Raw genomic sequence first — 27,783 nt, forward strand, 5'->3', positions numbered from 1 at the left:
AGGTATAATTTGAATAATAAAACAGTAATAGTGATTAAAAAATTTATTAAATGCTAATATATTTTATGCAGTCCTTTCTAATCTTTCACATGTTGCCAGCACCTTAGTCTGAATCGCCTCTTCAGGTAATACCAGGATATTTCGTACATGTTAACTTTCCATACCTATATCAGGATGAATACATACACTTGGCACAATATCTTTTGTTTGTACTTGATTGGTTTTACATCTTTGGATAGAATGAAATAAAATTTCACCATAAATTTTAGGCAGAAGTAATACTGACATTTTTTGTATCAAGTGAAACAATATAGCAAATGACAGTGACCTAAGCAAATATTAGAAGAAAAAACCAGATTAATAACAGTTTTTTTGCCTCTATGATATAAATTTAGCCTACGATTTTCCTATTTATAAGCATTATCTTAAAATTCGGCCAATAACACGAGCCGCGATGTGTGCAGATTATTATAATATCGTGACCGTCATATTAAGATACGTAACTGTTAGCAACGTTTCACATACATGGCACCAACTATTACAATTTACAAATAAAAAAATTGCATATATTTTACGTTTGGTATTTACTAAATATCAGTTTTATAATTCCATACAATTTAAATATAGATACTTTAACAATCATATAAACTTAAGTATAAAAAAACATTGTGCGATCTCAGTATATGAAGAGTATGTGCACACTATGATTTCATTAAATTAATTGTAGCTGCTAAAATACTAAACAGAATATCAATTATAAACTGAGATTCTTACAATCAGTGGAATGTTATTTGGAATGTTTTTAAGTGAAAATGTATTGGTGTAAACATTTTCTAACTTTAAATAAACATGAAGGTGTTTATTACATCATAAATAATTCATAATTTTATTATCTCATAGATTTACATGTAGTAGTTAGATCTCAGTGTAAAATACATCCAAATCTTGTTTTTCCTGAGATCATATATAAAAAACGTCTGTAATATAATATTAGTATTCTCTCCTTAAAACTTAAAATTATTATATATTGCCAAGAGACTTTTAAAATGTATGCACTTAATGAATTATTACATGTTCGTAAATTGGGAATGCATTCTGTATCTTATGCTTACTCTTTAAATTCAAATCCAATTAACTTAATAAATACTATTATATAAATATGTATTAAGATCTATTTTAAGGTACAAAGTACCAAGTTAATTATCTATGGAACTGTATATGTGGAACATTATATTATTGTGCTAAATACTAATACTACTGAATATAAAAGGCAGAATGTCAAAGTGCATTTTCACATTCCCCATTCAACACTCAACAAATCATATGTATACGAGTTACATCGCGATCTGTTTTTCTATTTATATTCGCCTCGCTAATGCGTGATTGTGGAATGCACCATCAAATGTTTTATAGCCATATTTGTCTTGATTACCATGAGCAAATTTAATACTGGATTTTTTTGTGATATTACATAACGCATACTATAAGATTTTTATACAGCTCATTATGAAACTTGATACTAGTACAGTCAGCAACATGAATCACTTCAGAGTTGACATTCGGTCATAGGATAATTTATTATACAAAAGAGAAAATTAGTCAATATATATTATTTTCCAATAAATGTTGGACTAATAATGACATGAAAGCTTACCATTTTTTATTTGTTTTTGGTTTGAACACAAATTCAAGTCCAGACTCTGTTGCTGACAGTACATAATAATTGATAATCATTTAAGAGGCAGCTGCAATTTCGACGGCAATCTCTTGGTTTGCAAGGCTGTTATCGTCTGATTGACTGTTTGGAATGTCATCAGTATTTTCCTCAGTTTTTTTCTCCTCAACTGGTTCATTTGTACTGAAGAAATCATCTGTGCCATTGACTTTAACTCCATTGATGAGGATGTCTTGCAGTTTGCTGCCAAAGTCTGTGTCTATCTCCATAACAGCTTTCAATAGTCTGTCTCTTTGTTCTTCAGTCCATGTGGGATACCATTCATTGAATAATTTTATCTGTATAAAAAAAGTTTAATTTTAAGGATTTTACTATAGTTCATTATAGAACATTATTCTTCTATATTTTTTAATTCAACTTTAATCTAATCACACACACATCATATGATATGGAACTTTTATGAGATCATATTACTATTTTCTCTTACTGAAACCCTTAACAGTCACCTTATGTGTATATAACAATCACACTATCACACTATTATTATAAACCACACCAATATTATAAATGTGAAAGTTTGTTGGTTTGGATGATAGGATTCTTTTTATCCCGATTAAATTCTCTCTTGGGATAAAACAGGAATCTTGATATCCGGGGCAGAGCCGGATAAGCCTCTAGTGAGTAATAAATTGCTAAAGCAATGCTGTTCATATTTTATTATTCAGGTTTACAAACAATTTTGAATAAATAGCAAACTAAATGTAAAAAGGAAGACTAATATATTATTGTTCAAAGACATATACTTCATTGTTTCCTTTTCTTAATCTTTCTAAAATGCATAGGTTTTATTTGTGTTCTGTATACGCAAATGGTATTCAATTTATCATTTATAATTTGATTATACTGAACTTGAATATAACATAGATGCAATAAAATAACATTAACTTTTAAACAGACACAGATAAAATAACATCAACTTTTAAAATAAGAAATCTGTCTGCTGATTTGTTACTTTTAGAAAACTATTTTACTTTTCACATACAAAACCAAATGACTTTTAACTTACACGACACTGGAACAAGCTGACGGGTTTATCTTCACAGGTGAGGGAGGCTAGGCCAGCCGCAAGCTGCTGTGGCTGGTCTCCATGTGCTGCAGCTAGTATTGGAAGGAAATCCTCCCTCTGCAGTTCACTGAACTCCTCAAACCATTGAATCATGTATCTTAACTGGGCTTCTGATGTTAACCCTGAGTTTGACATGCTGCGTGGTGTATATCTATATTCCGTAACTGAATCTGTAATTATTTAAAACTTAAATGAATACTTTAACAATTAACAATTATTATTGGACCGATATCTTGGGTTTCAGTTGTAATAATTTGTTACTTGGGCTTGACAAACATACACTATTTGCAATGCAAAGATCAGATTCAGAAGTATTATATTCTATAATATTTCATATTTTAAAATCGATTAGAGACTGACTCTATCCATTCTACAAAAAATATTTACTTACTTTCGGGAACAACAGATAAACATACAGCAGATCCAAACAAAAAACTCATTTTGATATTTAGAAAAAATTATACACAAAATTCAATAGATAAAGTATACGATCGGCTACAACGGGATCGACAGTGAAACTAACAATATTACAGTTAACGCGTTAGATGTAACTTATCAACTTTCCATTCGAGCATTGCAAGGTTAAATAATATGCATAATTTCACCTCTCGATAATGTTATATCATACAAAGAATAACTTTCTATTCATTTAATTACCATAAAGATCGAAGCATCAACTTGTCAATGAGCTACATATTTGCTTTTTTAAAATTTGGAGTTAGTATGCATGTATCTATGTAATTAGTAAATTTCAAATGTTTTACCTGAAATATTAAATGTATACCACTATAAATTTTTTTTCAATGCGTTTTCTGTACAATAGCTTTCGATTTAATAAATATACTTTAATATATTTCGAGAAAAGTTTTAAAAATACCTATTTCGTAAACTAAAACATTAAATTTCAGGAATGTTATGAGTTGTCACTCAAATTGACACTTCTAATGTTTTGTTTGAATGGCAACTGCCTTGTCAATTGAAAACAGATTATCCAACAAAGCCGGTTCAGAAAACGATATAAAATGAAAATAGATATTCACCTTAGCAGTAGTTAGTAGTTAGGTAAATAAGTTAGTTTTTTTTACATTATTATGTAACTATCATAACTATATACTATATATATCCTTAACAAAATACAACAGTAGAAAATGTCTCAGAAACACTTTTTGGCAATATTAACGATTTACCTATAATTAATACCCTTTCCTAAAAATTAAATTGACAAAAACTCAGTTTAGAATGTAATAGTGGTTTAAAATACTATACATGACGTCCCCCGTCGCAGAATTATGCGACAATTTCGTCAATCATTTTTACTGGGTTAAACATTTCTACATAAACCGACCTACCCACTTACCAGACGGTGATTCAAGATAAGCCTTTGGTACATAGATATTGTATCATGTTTAAGCCTCGTTTAGAGACGTTTGGCGTTGTATGAGTGCGATTACGGAGAAGCGACTTCATCTCATAGATATAGTACCTACCTAAATCTATGTTTAATCAATTTGCTATACAGATTGTAGGTTTTTTATTTACCTATTCTGTTTGGGATGTGACGAATTCCATATATCGGTTATGGAAAGAATGATGATGAATGGATTGATTTATGGATGTTTGATATTGTTTCTCGTTACAACAGTTAATTTAAGCAATTTGTGTTTCTACTGCAGGAACGCGGGCACTGTATGAGGGTTCAGGCTATAATCCACAGCACTTGTCAAGTGCGGGTGGCACGGTGCTCGTGCGGATCGGTTTACTAACCTTATATCTTCCTCCGTTTCAAACAGTGATGATGTGAATAATATCCTACTAATATTATAAATGCGAAAGTTTGTAAGGATGTGTGTGCATTTGTTGCTCTTTCACGCAAAAACTACTGAACCGATTGCAATGAAATTTGGTACGTAGACAGCTAGACAAATGGAATAACATATAGGCAACTTTTTATCCCGTTATTCCTACGGGATACGGACTTGCGCGGATGAAACCGCGGGGCGCAGCTAGTTATTTAATGCATAGTTAAGATTTTATACCATCTATAAGAGACAGATAGGCAGATAAACGGAAAAACAGACGGAGTTGCTTTCGCATTTATAGTAGGGATTTTACTATTGGAATTTTACCATCTCTACCGAGTACCGTACGTTAGGTATATTTTTTCTTCCTGGAGTAACTGCTAGCTAGTCCAAAACAATTAAAAAAACGACAGTGGTTTTTGTGACAAACATTTTATTTCTTACAAATTAACCTTATCCTAAGTACTTAGAACTATATCACGTGAAGACAGTCCTTATTATTAAAATAGCATATATTGTTGGTGACCGTAAATCAAATAGTATCTAAAAAAGTAAAAATCATTAAAGTATAAAATTATTTTACTAGCGTTTCCAATTGGAATTCTCATTTTAGTTGCCTTTTTCAAGTCAATATTCTTCAGGTGTAAGGAATTTTGCCTAATAGTGAAGTTGCCATTGGGTTATTGCGGACAGTAGGTCATCATCAACAGCCCACATATGTTCCCACTGTTGGGACACAGGCCTCCTATGAGGGTTCAGGCCATAATCTACCACGCTGGCCAAGTGCGGGTTGGCAGATGTCACATGTCGTCGAACTTTTGATTCTTGGACATGCCGGTTTCCTCACGATGTTTTCCTTCACCGTTTTAAGCAGTGGTGATGTTATCCCCATGCGCAGATAAATTTGAAAAATCTATTTATTTCCTGCACGCTCGCCCGGTCTCGAACCCCGACTTATCGATTTTGAAGTCCGAGGTTCTCACCACTGAGCCACCACTGCTTTGGACAGTAGGTAATGCACATTAATTAAAATGACATTAGCACGCAAAAACTAGCCATTGTCGTTATATAGTACCTACTATATTATACATATTCAATCTTTTTATTCTCTGAAATTAACTTCATTAGTCATTACACTTGGGTATATAATACTTTCCTTTTAAATTTTATATGAAACGAAAATATAATGTCTATAAAATATAATGAGTAAAAATAGGTATAAAAAGTTATTGTCTATTTGTACCTAGTTGCATAATTTAACTACAAACTATTTTATTGACTAGACAGCCTTCTCGAATACCTAGGGGTAAAAACATGCAAAAATGATTAACAACACATTGCTTTTTCCTGCATTGCTACCCGAGTCGCCAAGTCAATTAAAAATTAAATAAATAAAAAACTGTACGATTTACAAGTTAATAAAAACTTTTAACAGCCATAAAGCGCAAATGATATAAATTGATCATAAATAATTACAGTGACAACATTTTTGCTAAAGTATAGGTATTACAATATTATTTGTTTTAAACAAACGTTTTATTTTACAAATATACCTGTTCTAGGTTTACAAAATTATCTACCTAGTCACCGAATATCAATGTTGCATTGTTCTATGTCTATACAATTTATACATGGCAACATTGGAGCAAAATATCTCCAAAATAGTGTGGCTACCTACTCTAAGCTCTAGTCGTGTGAGTGACCATGATCATGAACAACGCTTTGATCATTGGAAGCGCCGTGCGAGTGACCATGGGAGTGACTGTGTGAGTGGCCCGCTGAAAATAAAAATTATATTATTATTATTAAACATTGACCAAAATAAGGGTTTTCATAAAACATCCGATGAAATCGTTAGAAATATTGCAAGTCAAGAATATAATAAGGGGTTCGCTACATTTTATAATATTAAAATCTAGCTGCTTATGAGATAGGTAGGTTATCATTAGGTATTATAGATTTTACTTACTTAATAACTGTAATCCAAACATAAGGCCAAAGCCAACGAGCGCAGCCAGATACTGCAAGATACCAGATCTATCACTCTTCCAGATTTCAAAGAATATGACATACAGGAGTGTTCCAGATGCCAACCCCTGCAAGACCACAGAATATGCCCCCGCTGCAGTAGCGCCTTCGCCTCCAACCAACAATATCCCGATTCCAATACCGAGAGGAGATACGATAGCGAAGGTAGTTATGTAGATAATTGATAGATAGGTTTTGGTCCGGGTTGCAATAAGCTCCACGCCGATACAGAAAGCAATGACTAACTTATGCGCAGATATAGCACCCAGCATATACCTGAAAGGAGTTGATAGTTCATATATCAATTATTATGCTTAATAAAAAGTTGCATACTAAGAACTAAATAAAGACCCAAAGGTAAAGGTTTCGAATAAATCTGTTCAGAAATAAGTATATGACGGTTCACAAAGAACAATGGCAGACTTTTATACATGGAAGTAGTTGAAGAGAATGTAGAGTCTATATGTGAAAAATTTCCTTAAAATATGTTTATCAGATATTTATCTGTGCACTGTTCCTCTTTGAGTAACTTTCTTATCGAAAAAGTTTTTTAGCATAGACTGTTTTCAATTTAAAACCTCGCGCGGTTGAATGTTCTATAAGTTAATCTACTACATACTAGATGGCAGTATATAAAAAAATAATTGTTTCATTGTCTGTAAATATAGATGGCGATATAATTAAAAATAACCTTACCACACGCTAGAAGTACAAGATTCCAAGCCTACTGCGAGTCCTTCGAAAAGCTCATGAATGGATAGAGCGAGCACGATCAGAAGTCCACGTAAGGCAGATGTGACATTATCAGCGCCGTTGATCGGCATATGACTATGGCCATGTGAATGGTTATGATTTACTTCAATGTCCTGAAAACAAAGATTTACATATCAAATAAGTGTCGCTCGTACGTGGCTTTAATCTTAATGCTTTTTCTGTGAAAAATAATCACATCAATTTGTGTATTTTTATTATTGCTATAAATATAATCTTGGGATAGAAGAAAAAACCAAAAATTGTTTATTTCATCGGGTTTGACTTAAAATGTTATTAATACGTCATCGGGGCTGCCCGCGCGTCATATAAGTCGCAAATGTCAGTTGACAACGAAGGATTCTTTTATTTTAATTTACCTTAGTTGCCTTAATAGACGGTGGGTCGGTCAGGTTTGCTGTAGAATTTGTGACGCTTTGTACTCCTTGCTCCTTATTGTCTTCAATATTGTTGCGGCTTTTTCTCACACTTAAATTTCGAACTAGCGGTGCTTTTGATCCATTCTTCTTTTCCCTAAACACAAGAAAATAAGAATATGGAGCAATATTTTTTAAACTGGATAATTTTTCAATTAACTCAAAGTCTGTTTTGTCCTATGTTGTTTTTCTGAGAGTGACTCTATACACATATTTTAAATATTTTAAAAAGACAAAGAATATCTCGCAATATTTCTTTTTCCAATCATTTTTTAAACTACAACGTGTTACAACGTTGTGTTTTTTTTTTGCTTAAGCATTTATGTAATAAGTTGTATATAACAACACAAAATGTACTAAAGAACAGATGAAAATACTTTACCTGTGATGGATATACATGTGGACCAACTCCTCCACTAGGTACATGATGAAGAAACCGCAACACATCAGGAAAGAGGAAAGGGAGAAGTCAAACTCCCGCATCGTTCCACGTTCTAAAATTAACAAAAATAATATTTTTATAAAATAATAAAAAAACTGTTGACCTTGACAGTTGACTGGTAGTCAAGAGTCTTTAATATGGGTGTATATTATGCATCATAGTGGTACGTGGGAAGGTACTTTTATCAAATAATATTTTAATACAAGATAACCAAGTTTATACTGAATAAAGGCATTCCGTTTTACCTATAACCGAATTTTAATAACAAGACGCTCGTCCCGGCTCCGCCCAGATATCGAGCATTTAATTGGGATAAAATTTATCCTATCACCCAAGTCAGGTGTCATCAAGTACCCTGTCTGTATACCAAATTTCATAAAAATCCGTTAGTAGTTTCAGCGTGATTGACGGACAAACATCCCAACAAACAAATTTTCACATTTATAATATTATATGCTTAGTTTTTAATTACACAATGATATATACTGACTATAGAATTGTTTAATTTATATGTCATCGTAAAGAACTAGATATCGTATAAGAGTATCAAAAATTACTGTCTGGCGCCTTTACGTTTATGACCATATCCAATAATTTTATTTTATTACGATTTCTGAAGAAAGTTTTTAAATGGACCTCGTTTAAATATTTATTTCAGTAATCCACTCTCAATTTGTAAGATTTTAGAAATCGAAGAGATTTGGGAACAAAGGAATTGAGAATCTATTCTTTGATCGATAAGTTAGAAAGTGCGATATCAAGGCACTGTAAATTCTTGCAATATTTTTATTGAGACAATTAAGTGTGGTTATATTTTTAATGGAAGACATTGACCTTCCATTTATGTTTTAATGATTATTCTCCTTATTCAGTACCCTTATTTACAACGCTTTAAAATCATTTCGTGATTGTCAAATTTAGAATATTTATTTTTTATTACTATCGTAAAATATATGTACAGATTATATTATTTCAGACGATCGTGCGACCGTAAGATCTACACTCAATTTTATGCGCCAGTTGACTTATTTACCACATAACAATAGATTGCATTAAAATGTTATTGCTTAATATATAACACACTAGCTTGATCCCGTGGTTTCTCTTGAAATTGTGAATGTTTTTAAGCGACATCCCGAAAACAAGGGAAAATTTTTATTCGACTGTATCTATTTCTGGTTTTGTTAGCTAACTCCCCGGGTTTTTCAGAATTTCAGTGGTACTTTCCCTCCCAGGAACATCGATGATTCTTTGATGAAAATGATTATATAAAGCATAATAGGTAAGTACGTATTGTTTAAATGCGGGCACATTGCACTACCTGCGATGCAGGTGTTGAAATAAGAATGTAAATTGGCGCTTCATTTACTTGGAATCTAAGAACTGTGAATTTCTCGCAGGTTTATCGAAATGATCGATCGATCCTAGGGAGATTATACGGACTGAATTAATATTATTGGAATTTTAAAACTCGCTTCTGTAAAAGGCAAAAGCAGATTTTAAAAAATCCAATTAAATTAAGTAACGTTTTATTTATTTATTATGGAGTTAGTAAATAGGTATTCCAATTTTATTTAAAAAAAACTAACTAACCTACAAATTGTCAGAACTTAACCAAATTAAAATGGAACCACATGGAAGGTAGGATTACGTAAAAAAGTATCATAAAAATCGGTTCACCCAATTAAAAGTTTCAAGATAACAAACACATAAAATCTAATCGAATTCATAACCTCTTCCCTTTTATTGAAGTCTCAGACTTCTACACACACTGCAATTATTATATAATTTTTCAGGTGTAGTCCGTGAAGCATCATACCATTAAAAGGGTGAAACTAAAATGGCTGAAACGTGAAAACGTGGCAAACATCACGGTGATTATTAGTTAAAGAAACAGTGCTATGAATATAGTACTATTTAATGCAGGTAAAACGTATTTATTCAATGATTCATCATAATTCAGTAAATTATTTACTATATAGAAATGGCTGGTTTTCCCAACCGTAAAAAACAAACAATATAGAGGCGACATTGTCACAACTATCGCTTTAGATTATATCTTGTGAAAGCAACAGTGTGAGAATTGAACAAGCTATTCTATAAGGTATTTATGGCAATATATAAGCTGTGTAACACGTGCCGCACCCCAGTTACATGCAATGTACTCATGATGACTCATTGGGAATAACCCTACTTATGTATATTTGGAAAGTAGTATGTAAATCGAGTAATGTTCACACACATGTGTGTGTCACACAATTACCCACACAAAGTGTTACATTTAGACGTGTGGTGTGACATATAAGTGTGTGGTTAAAAATGTACACTTCAATCTTAAACGCATAACAATGCATTCATATAAGTCAGTTATAATCAGTTATTGATAAAACAAATTACGAGTATTTGGCGACAACTACGACGTCGGTGTTCCTTAAAGACTACCTGAATGATGATATTTATTATGCTGCCTTTCACATAAAAATTTATTAATATGAAAGAAAAGTCCCTCTTTATATTTAAAAGCAAAATCCTACATAAGTTTCTGAGCTGTTACGAACCTAAAGAGCTGTATGGGATGAATATTGTATACTCTCCAGTTAATCCTGAATGAGTTTTTACGTGAAATATTAGCTGAGCTGCGTTATGAGCTGAATTTCTTGATTTAATATTAAAGTCGTAATCACAACACTCGTCAAAAAGTTCCACAAAAAGCTACTGAAATAATAAAAACTAAGAAAACGCCCTTTAATGATTGAATCAACTAAATTGTCTCACATGCATATGCACATGCACATTTGTATGTGGTAGTCGAGCACGCTTCGGCATGAATTGGGCCAGCTCGCACCGGGGAAGTACCATACCCCCACAGAAGACCGGCGTGAAATAGCATTCTGCTGTGTTTCGTTCGGTGAGTGGGGGAGCCGGAGGCCCATATCCTTTTCCTTACCCTTCCTAGTCCTTTCCTTTATTCCTATCTCCAATCCTTTCTTAATCCCTTCCCAAAAAGTCGGCAATCCATTTGTAGAGGCGTAAGGTCTGCAATGGACCTTATGCCTCTTCAAATGTTCATGGGCGGTGGTAGCGCTTACCATCAGGCGTCCCACCAGCTCCATTGCCGACTGTAACATTAAAAAAAAAAAAAAAAAAAAACATGCCATTTCACAGACTAGACATACCTAAATAACTAATTAATAAAAAATTTAGTATAATTTCAACTATGCGATCAGGACAATAAGATAAACTAATGAAATTATTAATAAATTATTGCATTGTCAACGATTTTTGATAAGAGTATACGTTTTTTCTTAATCCGTCCGTTTTTAATAAGTCAAAATCGTTTACATACAAACATACAGGTGAAGCTAATGAAAGCGTGTTAAAAGAGTGGAATTTTCAAAAATAATAAGTAAAAATGAACCTCCCTATTCAAGTCATTCTAATTTAAATTTTATGTAAGCAGGTATGTATAAAACAATACACAATTGTGAAAGACACTTAAATATATAAAACCACCAAACAAATAGCATTGTCTGATACACATTAGCAATTATATTTGCATCAATCTAAACAATACGTCGAAACGCGCACTGAATATGTAAATTTATTTAATCTATTTGGTATGGTATGCTAGTGTTTGCACAGCCGGGAGGTGCCTGCCCATTATATAAATTTGTGGTTTTATTCACATTCATAGAATAGTAGATGGTCTTTCGTTCATCATATGTTGTAATGTAGAAACTTTCATGAACTATAAAATTGTAATTTTGTCGCTGGTAAATTATTGTTTTTTTTTAATGATCTGTAAAATACGTTAAAGGGTATATTGCATTACAGCAGGCACATAAACATTTCAATAGAATCTGCAAAAGTTTTATGATAAATTTCTTATTCAGATCATTCATACTGTATGATGTATGTATAAGATTTTTTTCTTTGTTATAACAAGCAAATTCCTCTTTTGTACGTGATGAAGCAACAAACGTAAACTTTCACATATAAAGTGTTATGAGCTATAAGACAATTATATAACTAGGTACATTTAATCTAAGCAGTAGTGTAGCTCATAATTAATGCATAATGTTTGTAAACATCTTTTTAGGTTTTTTACCAAGACATTGAATTAATGACCCCTCGTTTTACATTCATTAGCTTACATCCGCTCGTTTTTGTACCCATAACAATAGTTTAAGTCGGTTGTAGGCATGTTAATAGCACATTTAAACAGATTGTGCAAAGTTTATTTAAGGCTAGAAAATATATTCGTCACGCAACTATATTAGTAGAGATTTAAGAATGCTTCAATTAGTTTGGTTAAGCGCGGTTATGTTATGATAACATTGCCATGGGTTCGTTTTAACATTTTTATTTAACAGAAATAATCAATTTCTCAAAATCCGAAGGTACGATTATTTATATCAAAGTTTAAATTGTTCTGTTAAATAAAAACCAAATAATTGTGCTATTTATACATTCTATATATAATCAGAGTCTTCGATATGAGAATATCGTCGGGTGAATATCCTTTAAACAAAATAAATCTATAAGAAAAACGACGGCTCTAAGGTGACGAAATTTCGGACCAACAAATCGATCAAGGTACTCTCCTTTTTCACAGCGAGTACGAGAATTCTTCAATCCGAAGTGACGTCAAAAAATAAATAAGTATTCTGAGGTCGTACTGATTCAATCCAATGCATTGTGTTTATATCTAAATGACGTCAATTTTTAATATTCAAGTGTAACCACTAATATTCATTCATAAATTCGCCATCGTTTTGATTTTTGTGGAAATAAAATGGCAAAATATGCACATATCTTTAAATATTTATTATATCATGTATGCTAGATATCCTCGTATATAAATTGGTACACACACATATATATAAATATATATAACTAATAGATACTCTCTCAAAAGTAGCTTCTCATGCATTAATTTTTATTTAAACATATGATGACGTAAAGTGAGAAAAAAAAACATTTCAGTAGGTTATATTACGTTATTTACCTACAAATGTATGAACTTTCAATGGCATTTAAACAACTTGGGAATTGTTCAATTTTTTTTTGGCAGACTTGCCCAAGAAATGCTATTTAGCGTAAAAAATCAATCACGAATGTTTTAACTACAACTTCATCAATCATACATATTTTATTTCAATAATCTGTTACAAATATGAAATATTTATTAATAGTTAGGTTAGGTTAGGTTAGAATTATATCAACATAAAACTAATTAAATGTTAAAATTAACTAAGTAAATGTTAAAAATGTACAATGTGCATTAAATATATGTATTGCTCCATATAACCAACGAAATGAAAACTTGTCGTAACTCAAAGTCTAAAAGATATCCTCATTATCCTGGCTGCATTCCATACCAGCTGTCATCGGCCCCATGCGTTCCCTATTCTAGTCAAAATTGACTTATGCCAATCTACACTGTATTTCCGAAGTGTAAAATTTAAAGTTCCATGTCACACAATAACACAGACGTGGCGATTACAGAAAGTACCGCATAAAGACGTCGCGGCATGCATTACGAAACACTCAATAACTTAAAATAGCGACCTTGGTACTTGTTAAGTATAAGTATATGCCTAATAATAATGCATACGCAATGTGATACATGATTTATTAATAACTGTACTGTAAAGAATGTATATAATGTAAAGCCTAATATTAATATTACACGCACACTACCATGTTTAAGGGATTTTTAAGAACAAAGTGTGTTTGTTTATGTTTATTTTACGTGCTTGTTTTTATGGTGTGTTCTTTCTGGGCAAATGAGATTAGTAGAATTCATGATTTTCGATATATAATCCTATCCTATTTAATGGACCGATTTTGTAAAAACATCTTAATATATTATGAACTTCAGATTTTTTTTAAGAATAGACGAAAATTTATCACGAGGATTCGAATCCGCGTCTTTTTGCCAAACCGTAGCCTAGCCTCTCGGCCAGCCGTGATCCGCCTCAGTCATCCAATTTCTTCTACTCTTTCGGTTTCATATGACCAGAGACATATTTTTTCTGCAAATAACTTCCAATTTATAAAGCATTTGAATGCTATGTAACTAAGAATTATATTACTGACTTACAGGTGACCTTAATATCGTAAATATAAAACCAACTGCTCATAATGATTAATTCTATATATTTCTAATTCCTGATAATGTTTAAATCTATATATCCCTTTGAATTAAAACCACGCTTTTCCTGCAAACTCTTCTAAACTATTATGCAATATGCAACATGACAAAACCAAACACAACACAGCGTAAATATTCATCGTGTCTAAATACGGTAGATTTAAGTTGTACTGGATCTCCTGCATTAGCATTCGTCTGGGGCAGCGTGGAACCATGCAAATTGCGTGTTTTCCCATCCATACCAACGTTACAACACAATTTCGATGCTTTGTCATTAATTATTTGCTTTTCCTTGTTATTATTTGTGATTATGTTGCCTTTAGATTTCCCGTTAATTTATGATTTTAATGTAAATGATGCGGTCTACAACTATTTGCAAAATAGCTTATAAATTATTTTTTAATTGAATTTAATTGATTGATTGTATCTATACTCGTAATGAATTATAAATAATATTATTTAAATGAACAATATTTGGCTCGTAATGTACCTATAGGTTCCTACATTAAATGGGGCAGAGAATAAAGAAAATGATGGTCATAAAAGGTTCGCAAGATAATGTAATGTAAGATTAATTACAATAATTATTAAGTTATTGTATCATCAGTTATTACGTTAGAGCATGCATGACTCACTCCAGACATGGACCAACTGGCCTAGAGTAAGATATCTGATATCAAATATATCTACAATTAAAGTAGTAGCTCAAATTACAAACACGCAATTTAAATAATGAAAGCTTGATTGAATCCGCCCGCGACTTTGGCTTCGTGAATTGAATATGGTTGGAGGGAAGACGTTAAAAATTTCCATAGCAAATTTTTCTTCTAGAAAGAACTAAGATGCTCACAGGTCCATCGGTACAGAGTACATACCAGATATAAATAGTTCAAATCGAATATTTTATAAACGCGTTTTGGTATAAACAGAATGAATTTAATTATCGCTATATAAATAGGTAATCATATATTTGTAATTGAAAAATGAAAATGTAAAATGTACACGGCGGCGAGACACGAAATAGTATGCAGTAGGCGTCGTCTCACTCAGGGGTAAACAAATTAAATTTGATCATAAAAACAGACTTTTATAAAATTTGATCAACTAGAAATAAGTTTGTATATTTTTAATTAATTATTATCCACTATTTCTTTCTAATTATTTATCGGAAACAGTTTTAGTCCCTGATAAATATATTAATAAACAAAACTTCTACATCATCATAAAAACCCATTATTAAATGGTAACGGAACCAGGACAGTCGAGGTCAGTTTTGTGCCATTATCTAACGTAGGTTTTGTTTCATCGATCACCATCCGCATTTAGTTCTCAGAAGTCTTATATAAGTCACTTGTTTGTGCTCGACTTAATGAGATATAGCTTAATACTTAGGTACATATTCGACGCTTATATATCGCAAGCTTATTTAATAACATTTTCAATTTTCATCGCAATTACCTATCACCTAGAGTTCAAAATGCACAAACAGAGGTTTAAATTTATCAATCTTGCAAGTATTTTCTCGCGTTCGTCTATATACATACCTATAAATTAAAAAGGCTTTTTATCTCATATGAAAATTCTTCCTACTAATGTTATAAATGCGTAGGTTTGTAAGGATGTATGTTGCTCTTTCACGCAAAAACTGCTGAACCGATTGCAATGAAATTTGTTACGTAGATAGCTGGACAACTGCAATAACACATAGACAACTTTTTATCCCGGTATTCCTACGGGATACAGAATAACGCGGGTGAAACCGCGGGGCGCAGCTAGTGTTGTATATTTATTTTAAAAATTTGCAATTACGTGTGTCAATAAAATAATTTAGTCACTTATTTAATAATTCATTTGAAAATATAATCAATAGGTATAAAAATCGTACAAATTAAATTAAAAAAATTCGAAATTTAAATCATAATTCGATATTAACGACTATATTAAGTTATTGAATTAGTTTTTTTATCTTCACAGTTTTTATTGAGTCTCAATAACGTATCATGTAAATTTTAAATATTTAACGCATTTAGGTTAAGACTAAGTATAAATATTTTACTATCCGCCTGTTATACTATAATTTAAATAATATACCTACAATATTGGTTTTTAGACAAAGCCTTCCTCAATAAATGGGCTACCTAACACTGAATGAATTTTTCAAATCGGACCTGAGATTATTACGTTCAAACAAAAAAAATACAAACAAACTAGCTCTTCAGCTTTATAATATTATTATAGATTAAAGTGATACGTACTTTGCTCACCAGCAAAATTATAATAATTGTAATAAAATCATAATAAATATATTATTGTACTTTATCCGAACTTCAGTACTTATAAATACACCAGATGTAACAATAATATCAAAACCATCAATGTTATTGAGTTTATATAATATAAGCTTGTGCTTCCTGAACTTTCGTTGTATCACAGATAACATTATAATATACTAGCTGCACCCCGCGGTTTCACCCGCGTAAATCCGTATCCCGTAGGAATATCGACATAAAAAGTTGCCTATATGTTATTCCAGTTGTCCAGATGTCTACGTACCAAATTTCATTGCAATCGATTCAGTAGTTTTTGCGTGAAAGAGCAACAAACACACACACATCCTTACAAACTTTCGCATTTATAATATTAGTAGGATAGTAGGACTAGGCAGTATGTACTTAGCAGTTTCGAAAATCAAATCGAGCCTATTTCTGCAACGGCGGTTTATTCTTTTGTTATCCAACAGACTCGCATTGTTCTATTTAACTTATTACGTATGCGCAGTCGAGGTGCAAAAAAAGATGTCATTCATCTTTTAAAATGTCAGACACACGCTAGCTAGACCGTCTCATCCATTATTTATTTGCGCCACTATTTTGGCGTCTTTAACACAATACGTTTCGTATTATCTTTTGAACGTTCAGTGAAGTTATGCAATTTAAACCGATACCAATCTAATTAATCTAATTATTAACCTCAATGATATTAAGTGACGTTCATTTATCAGTTAAGATATTACGAATGGTAGAAACTCTTATTAGTTAACGCCAACGTTTAAAATTATTTAATATTTACAATTAAGCTATTTATAACATATAAACCAAAACATATTGTAAATACTTAATATTTCATAAAGATAGGTAAAAGGAACAGTTTATCTAAAAGCAAACTACTTGTACTTATTATTCTGTGGCATAATATAACATATTTCTCTTTTGCATAAAAAATAATATTTTATACTAACTGCGCCGCGGTTTCACCGGCATACGTGGACTTTTCCATTAAATCCCAATGTTCCCGCAGAAGTATTGTTAGCAGCATACGTTATATCTCATTATATCAACTATCTGAGAGTGAAGGTCCCGTCAAAATCAGCATAGCCGTTCCAATAATTAGCCGGAACAGACAGACAGACAAACAAAAATTGTAAAAAAATTATATTTGTTGCATAAAGCCGTAATTTTATCATTACAAGCTACTTATATTTAAATGACTTTATTTATATACCTACTAAGATTATTATTTTTTCGAGGAAAATAATGTTAAAAACCTTCCTCAGAGACCTGTGTAATTCTAACAAAACGAATTATGCTCACTGTTGCTTAATAATAAAGAATTTTTTATTAAAAAAAATTAAAAACAGGAAATTAATTTAATATAGTGACATAATAGTCATAACCCACTTAATTTTGCATTTAACCTACATCCATCGACACGTACAACATTTAAAATCCAAACAACTTGGCTATGAAAACACAATATTCCCTACAATTTGGGTCGTGAACTCATTTTATAACTTTTATCAGTCTTGTGCCTATCTATTTTGTAATTTAATTGTCGACATCTTAAGCAAAAAAAATGTTTCAGTTTCTATTTAGATATTTTTATATGTCGACATGACAACCTTGATTCATTGATTTCTCTTTGTTTTTCTTTTCAAGTTAATAACTGTGCGTTCCGAAATAAATTTAACGTAAAAGAAGTTTAATATTGAATGCGAATAACAGCTTTTCTGTGACATAAAAAAATCTAAGAATCTCCATCTTGAGAATGTAGATTAAATAAAATGAGAACCGGAGGAAATTCTAAATTCAAAACCTTGAAGTCTATCCTTGTCTTTGTCATAGTCTCAGTAATAATTAGTAATTAATGCTAAGTCACAATAGAATGAAAGTTTATGGCAACACCTTTGTTCCAAGAATCACTGATGCGTATGACATAAATAACACTATGAATGCACTTCACACATAATAATCTTACAAAATACACACAAAATACAAGGATAAATTTTAACTATCTATTATGGGTAATGTGTTGTTGCATTATGCTTGTAATTTTCTTATACTTAAAGCGTAAAGTTTCCAAAAGCCATTATTGCCTAATAGTACACATATTAGTAGAGATATAATAGTAGACGATCCATATTTACTTAAGGAGGTTTGACTAATGGTTATATTTTATACTAGTTTTCCGCCGTCGGCTTTCCTTTCAGTGCTAAATGAAAATTCACATGGAAATAAAATGCTTTACCATTTAAGTAGATTGAAACTTGTAAGTTGCATCTCAGTTGCCACTACGATGTGGTGCACTCTGTACACCTGTTCAGTTCTTAAGTTACATAATCGAAGAGACTAAGAGTTCATTTGGTTACATAGCGTACTAACAACCAAGCCTCGTCTACTAAGCATCTAAATGATTAATTTGAGATCTGCCTTCCATAATCATCTCAATTCTCAAACCGAACAAGACTTGTAAAACAAGGAAATATAACCTGTTTCTACGCAATATATTTTCTCTTGATAAATTTACTATATGTATTACGAGATAATTGTAGATGTCAGTTTATTTTTTCAGAGATAAATAAGTTATCACCGGTGTGCGAGGCCGGACTGAACGACAGCATAAAGAGAAACATTATTTCGTCCAAAAGCAGATTTAACTATCACTTATCAAATATAAAAACTATATATACTAATAAATACAATAAGCAACGCTTTTTCATGTTTGGTGATTTGGAATGAAATTGAAGTAGATAGTTTATATGTCATAAAACGTTATGTTTGAAAAAAACCTAAAATGTGATGACATAATAAATTATAGCTTGAACACATACCTTGAGAGTCAAGAAAGTGTAGATCCGTTAAACGTCCCAATATTTAACACGTGTGACATGTTTTATGGTTGATGGACGTGATTTCATTGCCAATGTGTAAAGTAAGCCATTGGAAGTATAAATAAATGGAATGTAACAACTAACATGCCTGCATTAACAATTGATACAAAATAGTACGAATAGAACGATGAATCGTAAACAGTGATTATTATCCGATTCCATTAAAACGGACAGAGGTTCACAAATCGAATTTATATTTTTTGGTCTTTAACTACGGATACGTTTGCAAATTCAAGTCTTAATTATGTTAAATCAATTGAGTTTAATATCAATGTAATTGTATATGACTAAGGTAAATAAAGAATTGCTACCTTCATGACTTGTAGAACGTAGATTACCTAGTATCTGTATTGAGCATCTGAAATTTCGCCAATTATTCTTATCACGTGATAATTTTCTGTTATTCCTTTATTTGTCGTTTTTCTCATGTACCTTTTCATTGTCCATTTTCAATTTTTGAAACCTATCAATACCACTATAACCTGTGGAATATGATTAATTAAAATCGTTTTAATGATGTACAGCAAACATAGCTATTTATATGAATTTCAAATTAGCATTATTATTATAACGACCGTAACGTAACGAAGGATATTACGTAAATATCAAAATATGCACGTTTATCGCACCGTTAAGATAAACGGCGTAGAAATAAATTTATCTCGTTATCCATAAAGATTGTGTAATCTACACCTTTAACAAAATGAACAGTCGGAACGGAAAATACACAGGGGCCATAATTTTTACTAAGTACGTAATAATGATTTCACCTCAAATGGTTTATTCGCCAATGATATTATTGTCTTAAGCACATTTGCTTTACACGTCTAAATCAATCGTCTAATTAAAAGTGACTACGATCAATTTAATGCATGACCTCTTCTCATTTTCAAGAAATACGTTAATTATGTCAAAACAAATTATGAAATATAATACTATACTAACTATATCTAATAAAATCGAAGTTTCTCTTTCTCTACAAAATCTAAGAAAAATCTATGCCTATTTTCATGTTCAATAAAGCTTTTTTTCGAAAAAGATACGTTGTTAAATATTTAGCATAAAAACTATTTGGTTTAAATTAAAAGTTAATGATATAAATATAGGGTTTTACATCAATTTATATCTACTAAAAAGCACAACCCATTAATGAAACGCCAAAACTCCATCAATATATAATATGCATAGTAAGTATTATATTGCATTATTATTTATGTTTTTGATATGTACAACGTTTGTGTATTACTGTAACAGAATTATTACGTTAAAACACAAATCTTCCTTGGCTTTCAGGTATCATAAATATTTAAATAGTTTTCCATCCTTGTTGGGTTTACTTTATTTAAATAATGAAATAAACAACTTCATCTTTATACTGCGTTTTGAGAGTAACTTCAAAATGATTGTGTTGGTTGGGTATGCTGTTGGGATGCTTAAAAAAAACAAAGAGGACTCTTTGATCAACATAATACAATGCTTTCACGAATGCATTAGAAGACCGTAATCGAGTCCGCTTAACATGAACAAAGCTCGTTCAATTTCCGGTAAAGAATATGTAGAAACATAGAACATGTTTCTTTACGCAATTATGACTAAACATTATACCTTCAAAGCGATTGTACGGAAATCCCGAGTTTCGGGAAATGCTAGCAGCCATTCGCAAAACACGTTGCGAACAACGTAACTTACGAAAGCTAAATTGATAATAATGTTCCTTGGTTTCACCGTTTATGGCTATCGGATCTGCTTTCTTATTTTGCGGTAAGATGTGACCAATTGAAATAAGTGGTTATGCTTAAGATATTTTAAAGAATTTCCATAATTTTACCCTATAACAGATAAAATTACGTGTCAGCATGAAAGCTATAATCGAAATATCTAATGTATAATTGAGTGCGTATAATACTTGAATAGAGAGAAACTAACTGAACAAAAGTTTTATTCAAAATTGTTAAAAAGTAATTTTTTGTAATTAATAATACTATTTCAATACACAATTGTGAGCAACGTCAATTACCAAAGGTGGAAAATTATGGAAAACAATGTTTATTTGTCACGCTACACTTTTAGACGGTAATAATATTGTAAATGACGTTATTATAATATATATCAGTCATGTAACTATACTTTATAACCTACTGGTATTGTGAAAAATTGGCTCATCAGACTATATTTTAATAATACAAATACAACTTCTAAGACTAATACGTCTAATTTGTTTTTTTTTTAGAAATAGTTAACACAGAATAGAAATAGTTAAGTGTCACTTATGACACAAATTCGTTTAAACAAGACGATTTTAGTCATAAAAGCTATGTAATAAAAGTAGTACTTGGTATCTTTTGTTCACATAATATAATGTAATGATCAACGGCCATATGACAGAATATGTATTATAACTATATCGTTAAAAAGGCTAAGGCCAGTCACCCAACAGGACTATTCTTTCAAGGTTTTATGTAGCGAAACCTTAACAATGAACTTTAACTCAACGAATAAGGGTTGATAATTAACATTAGTGGCTACTGCAGGTAAATTCCCACGGGCCTTTTCTGTTTCTCGACGACTTGATTTATAATAATCAGTAGCGAATTTGTTGGCGAAACCACTCTGACTTCAATTACCTTTCGAACAAGCGTTTTCTTTTAACAGGTCTTGTAAGATTTTCGTGATAACGGCACTTTATTTGCAACTTTCAAGGTTTTATAAACAGGCCTTTTACATTGTCTGATACGCGGTTGAAGTGCTTTATCTATAAAAAATATAACGCTTGTTTAATTGACAAATAAAATACTACTATTTCTAATTGCAATAAATTATATTGAAATGTTTACGTTTAGTTCTTTAGATTGCTTAATAAGCCCACTTTCTCAACGATTCCCGATTAAAAGGTATTGATAGTGTTATCTTACTGTGTCTACATAAACTTATAGATAATGAAGGATCTGACATTAAACTTATAGTAATCTATTGTAATATTAGTTTAAATGATGTATTGACAAAGAAGGAAAAAAATTCACTTAACAATTTTTTGCATGTTTCATGTCATCGAATATATTTTTGCTATATCATAATGAATAATCATATATAAGTAAATGAAGAACTTTAGAAAGTTGATGACATAAATGTAAGAAGATTACTGGGTGTGGATACAATACTGAATAATAAAAAATGTCACCGCGGAAAAATAAACCGATTTTTTCACGGACATAAGCATGATTTGAAAAACGTTTCAATTTGGATCTGTGTTATAAATTACTTTTATCGTTGTCTCAAAATCCAAATCAAATAAAAATTAACGAAATGTCATATCGTAGTAAGCGTGGATGTGCACAGTTTTAATTAATATAGGTCTAATAATTATAATGCTATAAGCGTTCGATGTTTCCCTTCATTGAATTGGTAACTAATTGCACGACGCATGTGCAGTGGGCACGTACGGATTCGCGCTAATAGACGGGAAAGTTGTACACAATATATCCCTGATTTTGGAGATTTACGACGATTTTCTCTAGACATTTGAGAAGGGCATATTATTGACTACTATATGCATATAATTATAATTAATTTATATGCTAAAAGGAAACCAAATATTATAAGTCAAATTTTATAAATAAAAATCTACGTCTACGTTATATTCAATAAATACAGTTGGTTATTGCATAATAATCTTTTTTTTAAATACACGATCATTCTAAACAAACTAATTCTATGCAGCACAAGATTTTCGGACTTTTCTTGTAACACGTGCTTACTTTAATTTAAATTTCGTTGGTTTGTTTGAACGCCCTTATATCAGCTAGTACTGGACCGAAAATTCAAAAACTCTTATTTTTTAATTTTCGGTCTTTTTTCTTAATTCTTATGGATAAGGAGCAAATCGTTTCCAAATCATTTCCCTATTTTCTATACAGGAAATTGAACAAATCGAATGTTCTATACATTTTACAAATTATATCTATTTATATTATATTTATTTAAATCATAGCATTAAATTCACTCTGAAAATGGACAAACTGTTCTAAGGTAGACGCCGTGATAAATATTTCACCAATGCCACATAACTATTTAATAAAAATATATTTAAATAATTTTTCGTTGGCCAAGGTGATTATCTTTGAAGTAATGCTAAATATATTAATGTTTTAATTCATACTAGTAGATTGACAACTATAAATATACATTCACTATTGCCTCTACAAATTTTGACAAAGTTTTTTCGAGGTCTTAAACATTTGGTAAGTACTAAGTTTCGATACTGAAATAATTGTATGTTTGTAACTATCTGTTACTTGTTAGTTTGATATATTTATTGGTTTATTTGTCTTTAATAATAAACGTCTTTTAATAAAATGATAAACTGTTTGTAGTTTTAAAAAAATTCACTCTAAACATTGAAATTATCCGTGTATATATAAATACTGCCACGAACTGTAACGCCAGTTTAAAAGCACTTCAATGAAAGGAAAATAAATAAAAATGTGGGCATAAGCCATCCAATTAAATGAATCATTAGAATCGTTAAAGAAGACAAGAAAATGTGTTACGGAATCTTCGAGATAATCCCGAAAACATTCCATGAGATATTTTACCAAATTGCTAAAAAATATGCGAATTTACAAAAATACGGTGTCGTCGTAAAACAAATAATTCGGATTCACAGCTATATATAGTTATTTGTCGGTACAGTGACCCTACGCGGCGCGAATTGATTTAATTTTTGCTCTGTAGTGAGTGGTCAGTGGCACACATACCCACTGACGGACAACCATTTGCGCAACTATTAGATAATATTCACTGAGAGACGATTGTACACTTTAATGAGCATCAACCAAAACAAATAGACCTTGAGGCCGATATTCTCGATATCCGGTTTGATTACGCGAAATATGCAGCAACAGACAAAGGAGTTATTAATAAAAATTCCTCTAATAATTTTACAATGTTTCCACATTGTACTATTTTTAAAGTTAATATGTTTCAGTCACGACGTCAAGTGTTTAAATAGTAATTGCTAAATATTAATTTCATAATTACTGTTTAATTACGTTTTGTTGTTTAATACTCTAGCTAACGATCAAGCTAACTTAAAAATTTAAGCATAATAAATTTGATATATTTACCATATTATAAATTGTGTTACCATTGCTTTTAAATCCTATTTGAATATGTACCAGAGTTATACAGTTTTTTTGAAATAAAGAAAAATACAAATGTAAAGCAATAAGGTTAAACACTGCATTTATTATAACTTCCATTAATAAATATAAGAAAAATATAACATAATTATTACTGCATTTCGAATAAAATAGATTTGCGTCATGTTTGTTTTAACGATGCTTCCACAAGTACAAAGTCAGTGGCACGATTCATAAGTACCATTAGCCGGCGAATAAATTTTAATAAACGTTCACGAAAAATGAATAAAACCGACAAATATTTCAATGCCGATGATAAAGAACTTCGTATGAATAAATAATTCAAAGCGACTCACCTACGAGATGTTCAATGTTATGGTCGACTTCAGGGAGAAGGTGCAAGAAGGTTGTTGACAGAAGCACACCGCCTCCAAAGGAAAGGAGGGTGGCGACCACCCTGTTGGAGGACTTGAGGTTCCCCGCCTCATTTGGCGTGATCCAGTGGAACCGCTTGGCGATCAATAAGGGTGCACAACCACAGATCATAGAGGCACAAAAAAGAACCGCCATAGAGACTCCTTTCGCCACAATGACTCCCTGGGTATCATTGTCATCGTGATCGTGGCCATGGCCATGTTTCATAAGGATATCTTCCATGGTTAGTCTCTTCGCCGTGCGGATAGAGAAAGAGTGGTATGTTTGAAGGGTGCGTTGTCTTTTATACTGGTTTCGATATCAGTATGCGCGTGCGCCGGCTCAGAGCGACGCGCCCGTACTATACAGTGTAGTAGAGGCACGTTGCGTCGGTCAGTTCGTTCCTCTACCGCAAAACAAGCACAACCTTCAAGCACGCTCCATTTGAAACACTTCACTGAATTGACTTCTAAATTAGCTGTTATAAAGTTGATTATATTTTATTGGCATTTATGATACAAAAACTGAGTCCTTTAATCATTTTGATAGATGAATAAAAATACGTATTTAAATACACTAAGAATAATTGCCTTATACTGCATAATAATGATATATCTGTATTCATAATACTCAACTCGAAAAACATAACAACTATCATAGAACCGATTTTATAGTTATGCATAGAGCAAATATTTTCAAACGTTATATTTGAAGTATCCAAGTAGTATCTAGTCTTTACTTGTTTTTCTTTTACGTGGCTACGACGAGATAAAAAGTAAAAATTATTTGTTTATTTAAGGCCGCGAACGCACTGTCGCGCTAGGCTTTAGTACGTCTAGGCGTTAAGCAAGCCGCCTGTCACTAAAGCTCAAAAACTCTACCACAGCGTATTAAACGTAATAAGTTCTAAAAATAAACCTGGGAAAAATTAAAGTTCCATAAATTTATTACACACGTTATTTGGAAACTGGCTAAAGCATCGTTCAGTCAAAAGCATGTAAATGTGTTACTTAGACAGACAATAATAATAATTAGTTTAAAATAATAAAAAACTACAATCAAAGTATGATGTCATCCAACAATTTTTTTCCCTTTTACATAACCTTTATGGAAATGGAATTAAATGGATCCCATGGTAACAAAATAGCAAGCAAACTACAAATAAAAAAAATAGTATTTATGAATTAGTTTAAAGTTTAAACCAATTGCAGCCGAACCAATATCTTTGATCAGTACGTATTTGTAACGATAACATTCAATTTCGTATGCATTGATCCGGTTTACAGATAATTTAAACGCATCAAATATGTAACTAATAACAATCAATACATTGTATTTTAAATTACGTATAACTATGCTCTTTGTGTTGTTGCTATATCATTAAAGCTCCTTATAAATAAAGATTTAACGTTATAAGCTTTATGTTTTCTGAATTAATCAATATCTCTATATGTTTTACAAATCACAAAAGAGCGCGCATCGGTAAAAATTCGACAAATTTTTTTCTTCTTTATTATTGTACGAGATTCATTGGTATTTTATTAATGTAACAAAATATAAAATATCGATACTATCAATTATTTTTAATGATATATGCACTTATAACGACCGACGTTATTACTTTCATTATAATTCAATTTACCTTGACAGATATTACGCTGATTTTTATCATTCGACTTTGTTAGGTACAGAATAATAATAATAATTAGGCAAGCGTTGTCAGATTATATAAAGTATATAGATACTAGCTTTTCGCCCGCGGCTTCGCCCGCGTAGAATTCGCTTATATCGCGCTACATGGTAAGGAGTATTTTTTTCGCATTAAAAAGTATGGTTTGTTCTTTCCCACGTTTAGCTCCATCTTCATACCAAGTTTCATCAAAATCGGTTTGACAATAACGAACTTTCATACAAACTTTCATCCCCTCTTTCAACCCTTTCTACCCTTTTTTCGCGATAAAAAGTATCCTATGTCCTTTCCCAAGTTCAGTTCTATCTTCATACCAAATTTTATCAAAATCGAATCAGTGGTTTAGGCGTGAAAGCGTAACAGACAGACAGACAGACAGAGTTACTTTCGCATTTATAATATTAGTAGGGATTAGTAGGGATTGCGCGTGCCAACTGACATGTTTTTTATTTAACCTCTATCTATAATTTCATCTTAGTATCTTCAATTTCTTCTATCCAAGCGTTACTATGCTGGATAGATACCTACGTAGCTTTCTTTGGGTGCTCAGGGACAAATTTCAAATAAATGACAAATAAATGAAATAATATGTTTCAATGGAGTTTGCAGTATTAGTTATCTCGTTTACATCAATTTCTACACATTGCAACAAACATACTGTAATGCATTGGGAAGTTATGTGTATGCTAGTGGTGGATTTTGGTTTACAGTAATATCTACTACTACTGGTATATTATTATGTTATCTGTGATATAGGGTACTGATAAATAGCTTCTAGTATATTCTTATATACTTATTACTCTTTCATCCAACAAACTCGCGACGTGTTAACAGAGTTTTCTTTATACATTTTAATATACTACTAGTTCTACACATGCATTGTATTTGCTCTTTATTTATCAAACATGTTTCTCTAATTAATCAACCGTCAAGGATAAAGTTACACAACTCTGTATCTTC

General features: G+C 31.5%; 2 protein-coding genes across 3 annotated transcripts; both read right to left on the bottom strand.

The window, feature by feature from the left end:
- Nucleotides 1-28: 28 nt before the first annotated feature.
- LOC119828572 (uncharacterized protein C14orf119) lies at nucleotides 29-3,738 on the bottom strand. 2 transcript variants are annotated; one of them, XM_038350768.1, is made up of 3 exons: nucleotides 3,566-3,738; nucleotides 2,742-2,971; nucleotides 29-2,013 (listed from the first exon to the last, which is right to left on the bottom strand). In XM_038350768.1, exons 2-3 carry the CDS (start codon nucleotides 2,934-2,936, stop codon nucleotides 1,735-1,737), a joined length of 474 nt encoding a protein of 157 aa, XP_038206696.1. In that variant the 5' UTR covers nucleotides 2,937-2,971; nucleotides 3,566-3,738; the 3' UTR covers nucleotides 29-1,734. The 2 variants fall into 2 exon arrangements, with proteins under 2 accessions (XP_038206696.1, XP_038206695.1); XM_038350767.1 differs by lacking the exon at nucleotides 3,566-3,738 and adding an exon at nucleotides 3,193-3,323.
- Nucleotides 3,739-5,530: 1,792 nt separating this feature from the next.
- Nucleotides 5,531-25,522, bottom strand: LOC119828594 (zinc transporter ZIP1). The gene is made up of 6 exons (XM_038350802.1): nucleotides 25,076-25,522; nucleotides 8,198-8,309; nucleotides 7,759-7,912; nucleotides 7,325-7,494; nucleotides 6,570-6,904; nucleotides 5,531-6,378 (listed from the first exon to the last, which is right to left on the bottom strand). The coding sequence occupies exons 1-6, from the start codon at nucleotides 25,374-25,376 to the stop codon at nucleotides 6,287-6,289; spliced, it is 1,164 nt and encodes a 387-aa protein (XP_038206730.1). The 5' UTR covers nucleotides 25,377-25,522; the 3' UTR covers nucleotides 5,531-6,286.
- Nucleotides 25,523-27,783: the final 2,261 nt, after the last annotated feature.

This window comes from Zerene cesonia, chromosome 8, assembly GCF_012273895.1.
Source record: "Zerene cesonia ecotype Mississippi chromosome 8, Zerene_cesonia_1.1, whole genome shotgun sequence".
NCBI classification, from domain to species: Eukaryota; Metazoa; Arthropoda; class Insecta; order Lepidoptera; family Pieridae; genus Zerene; species Zerene cesonia.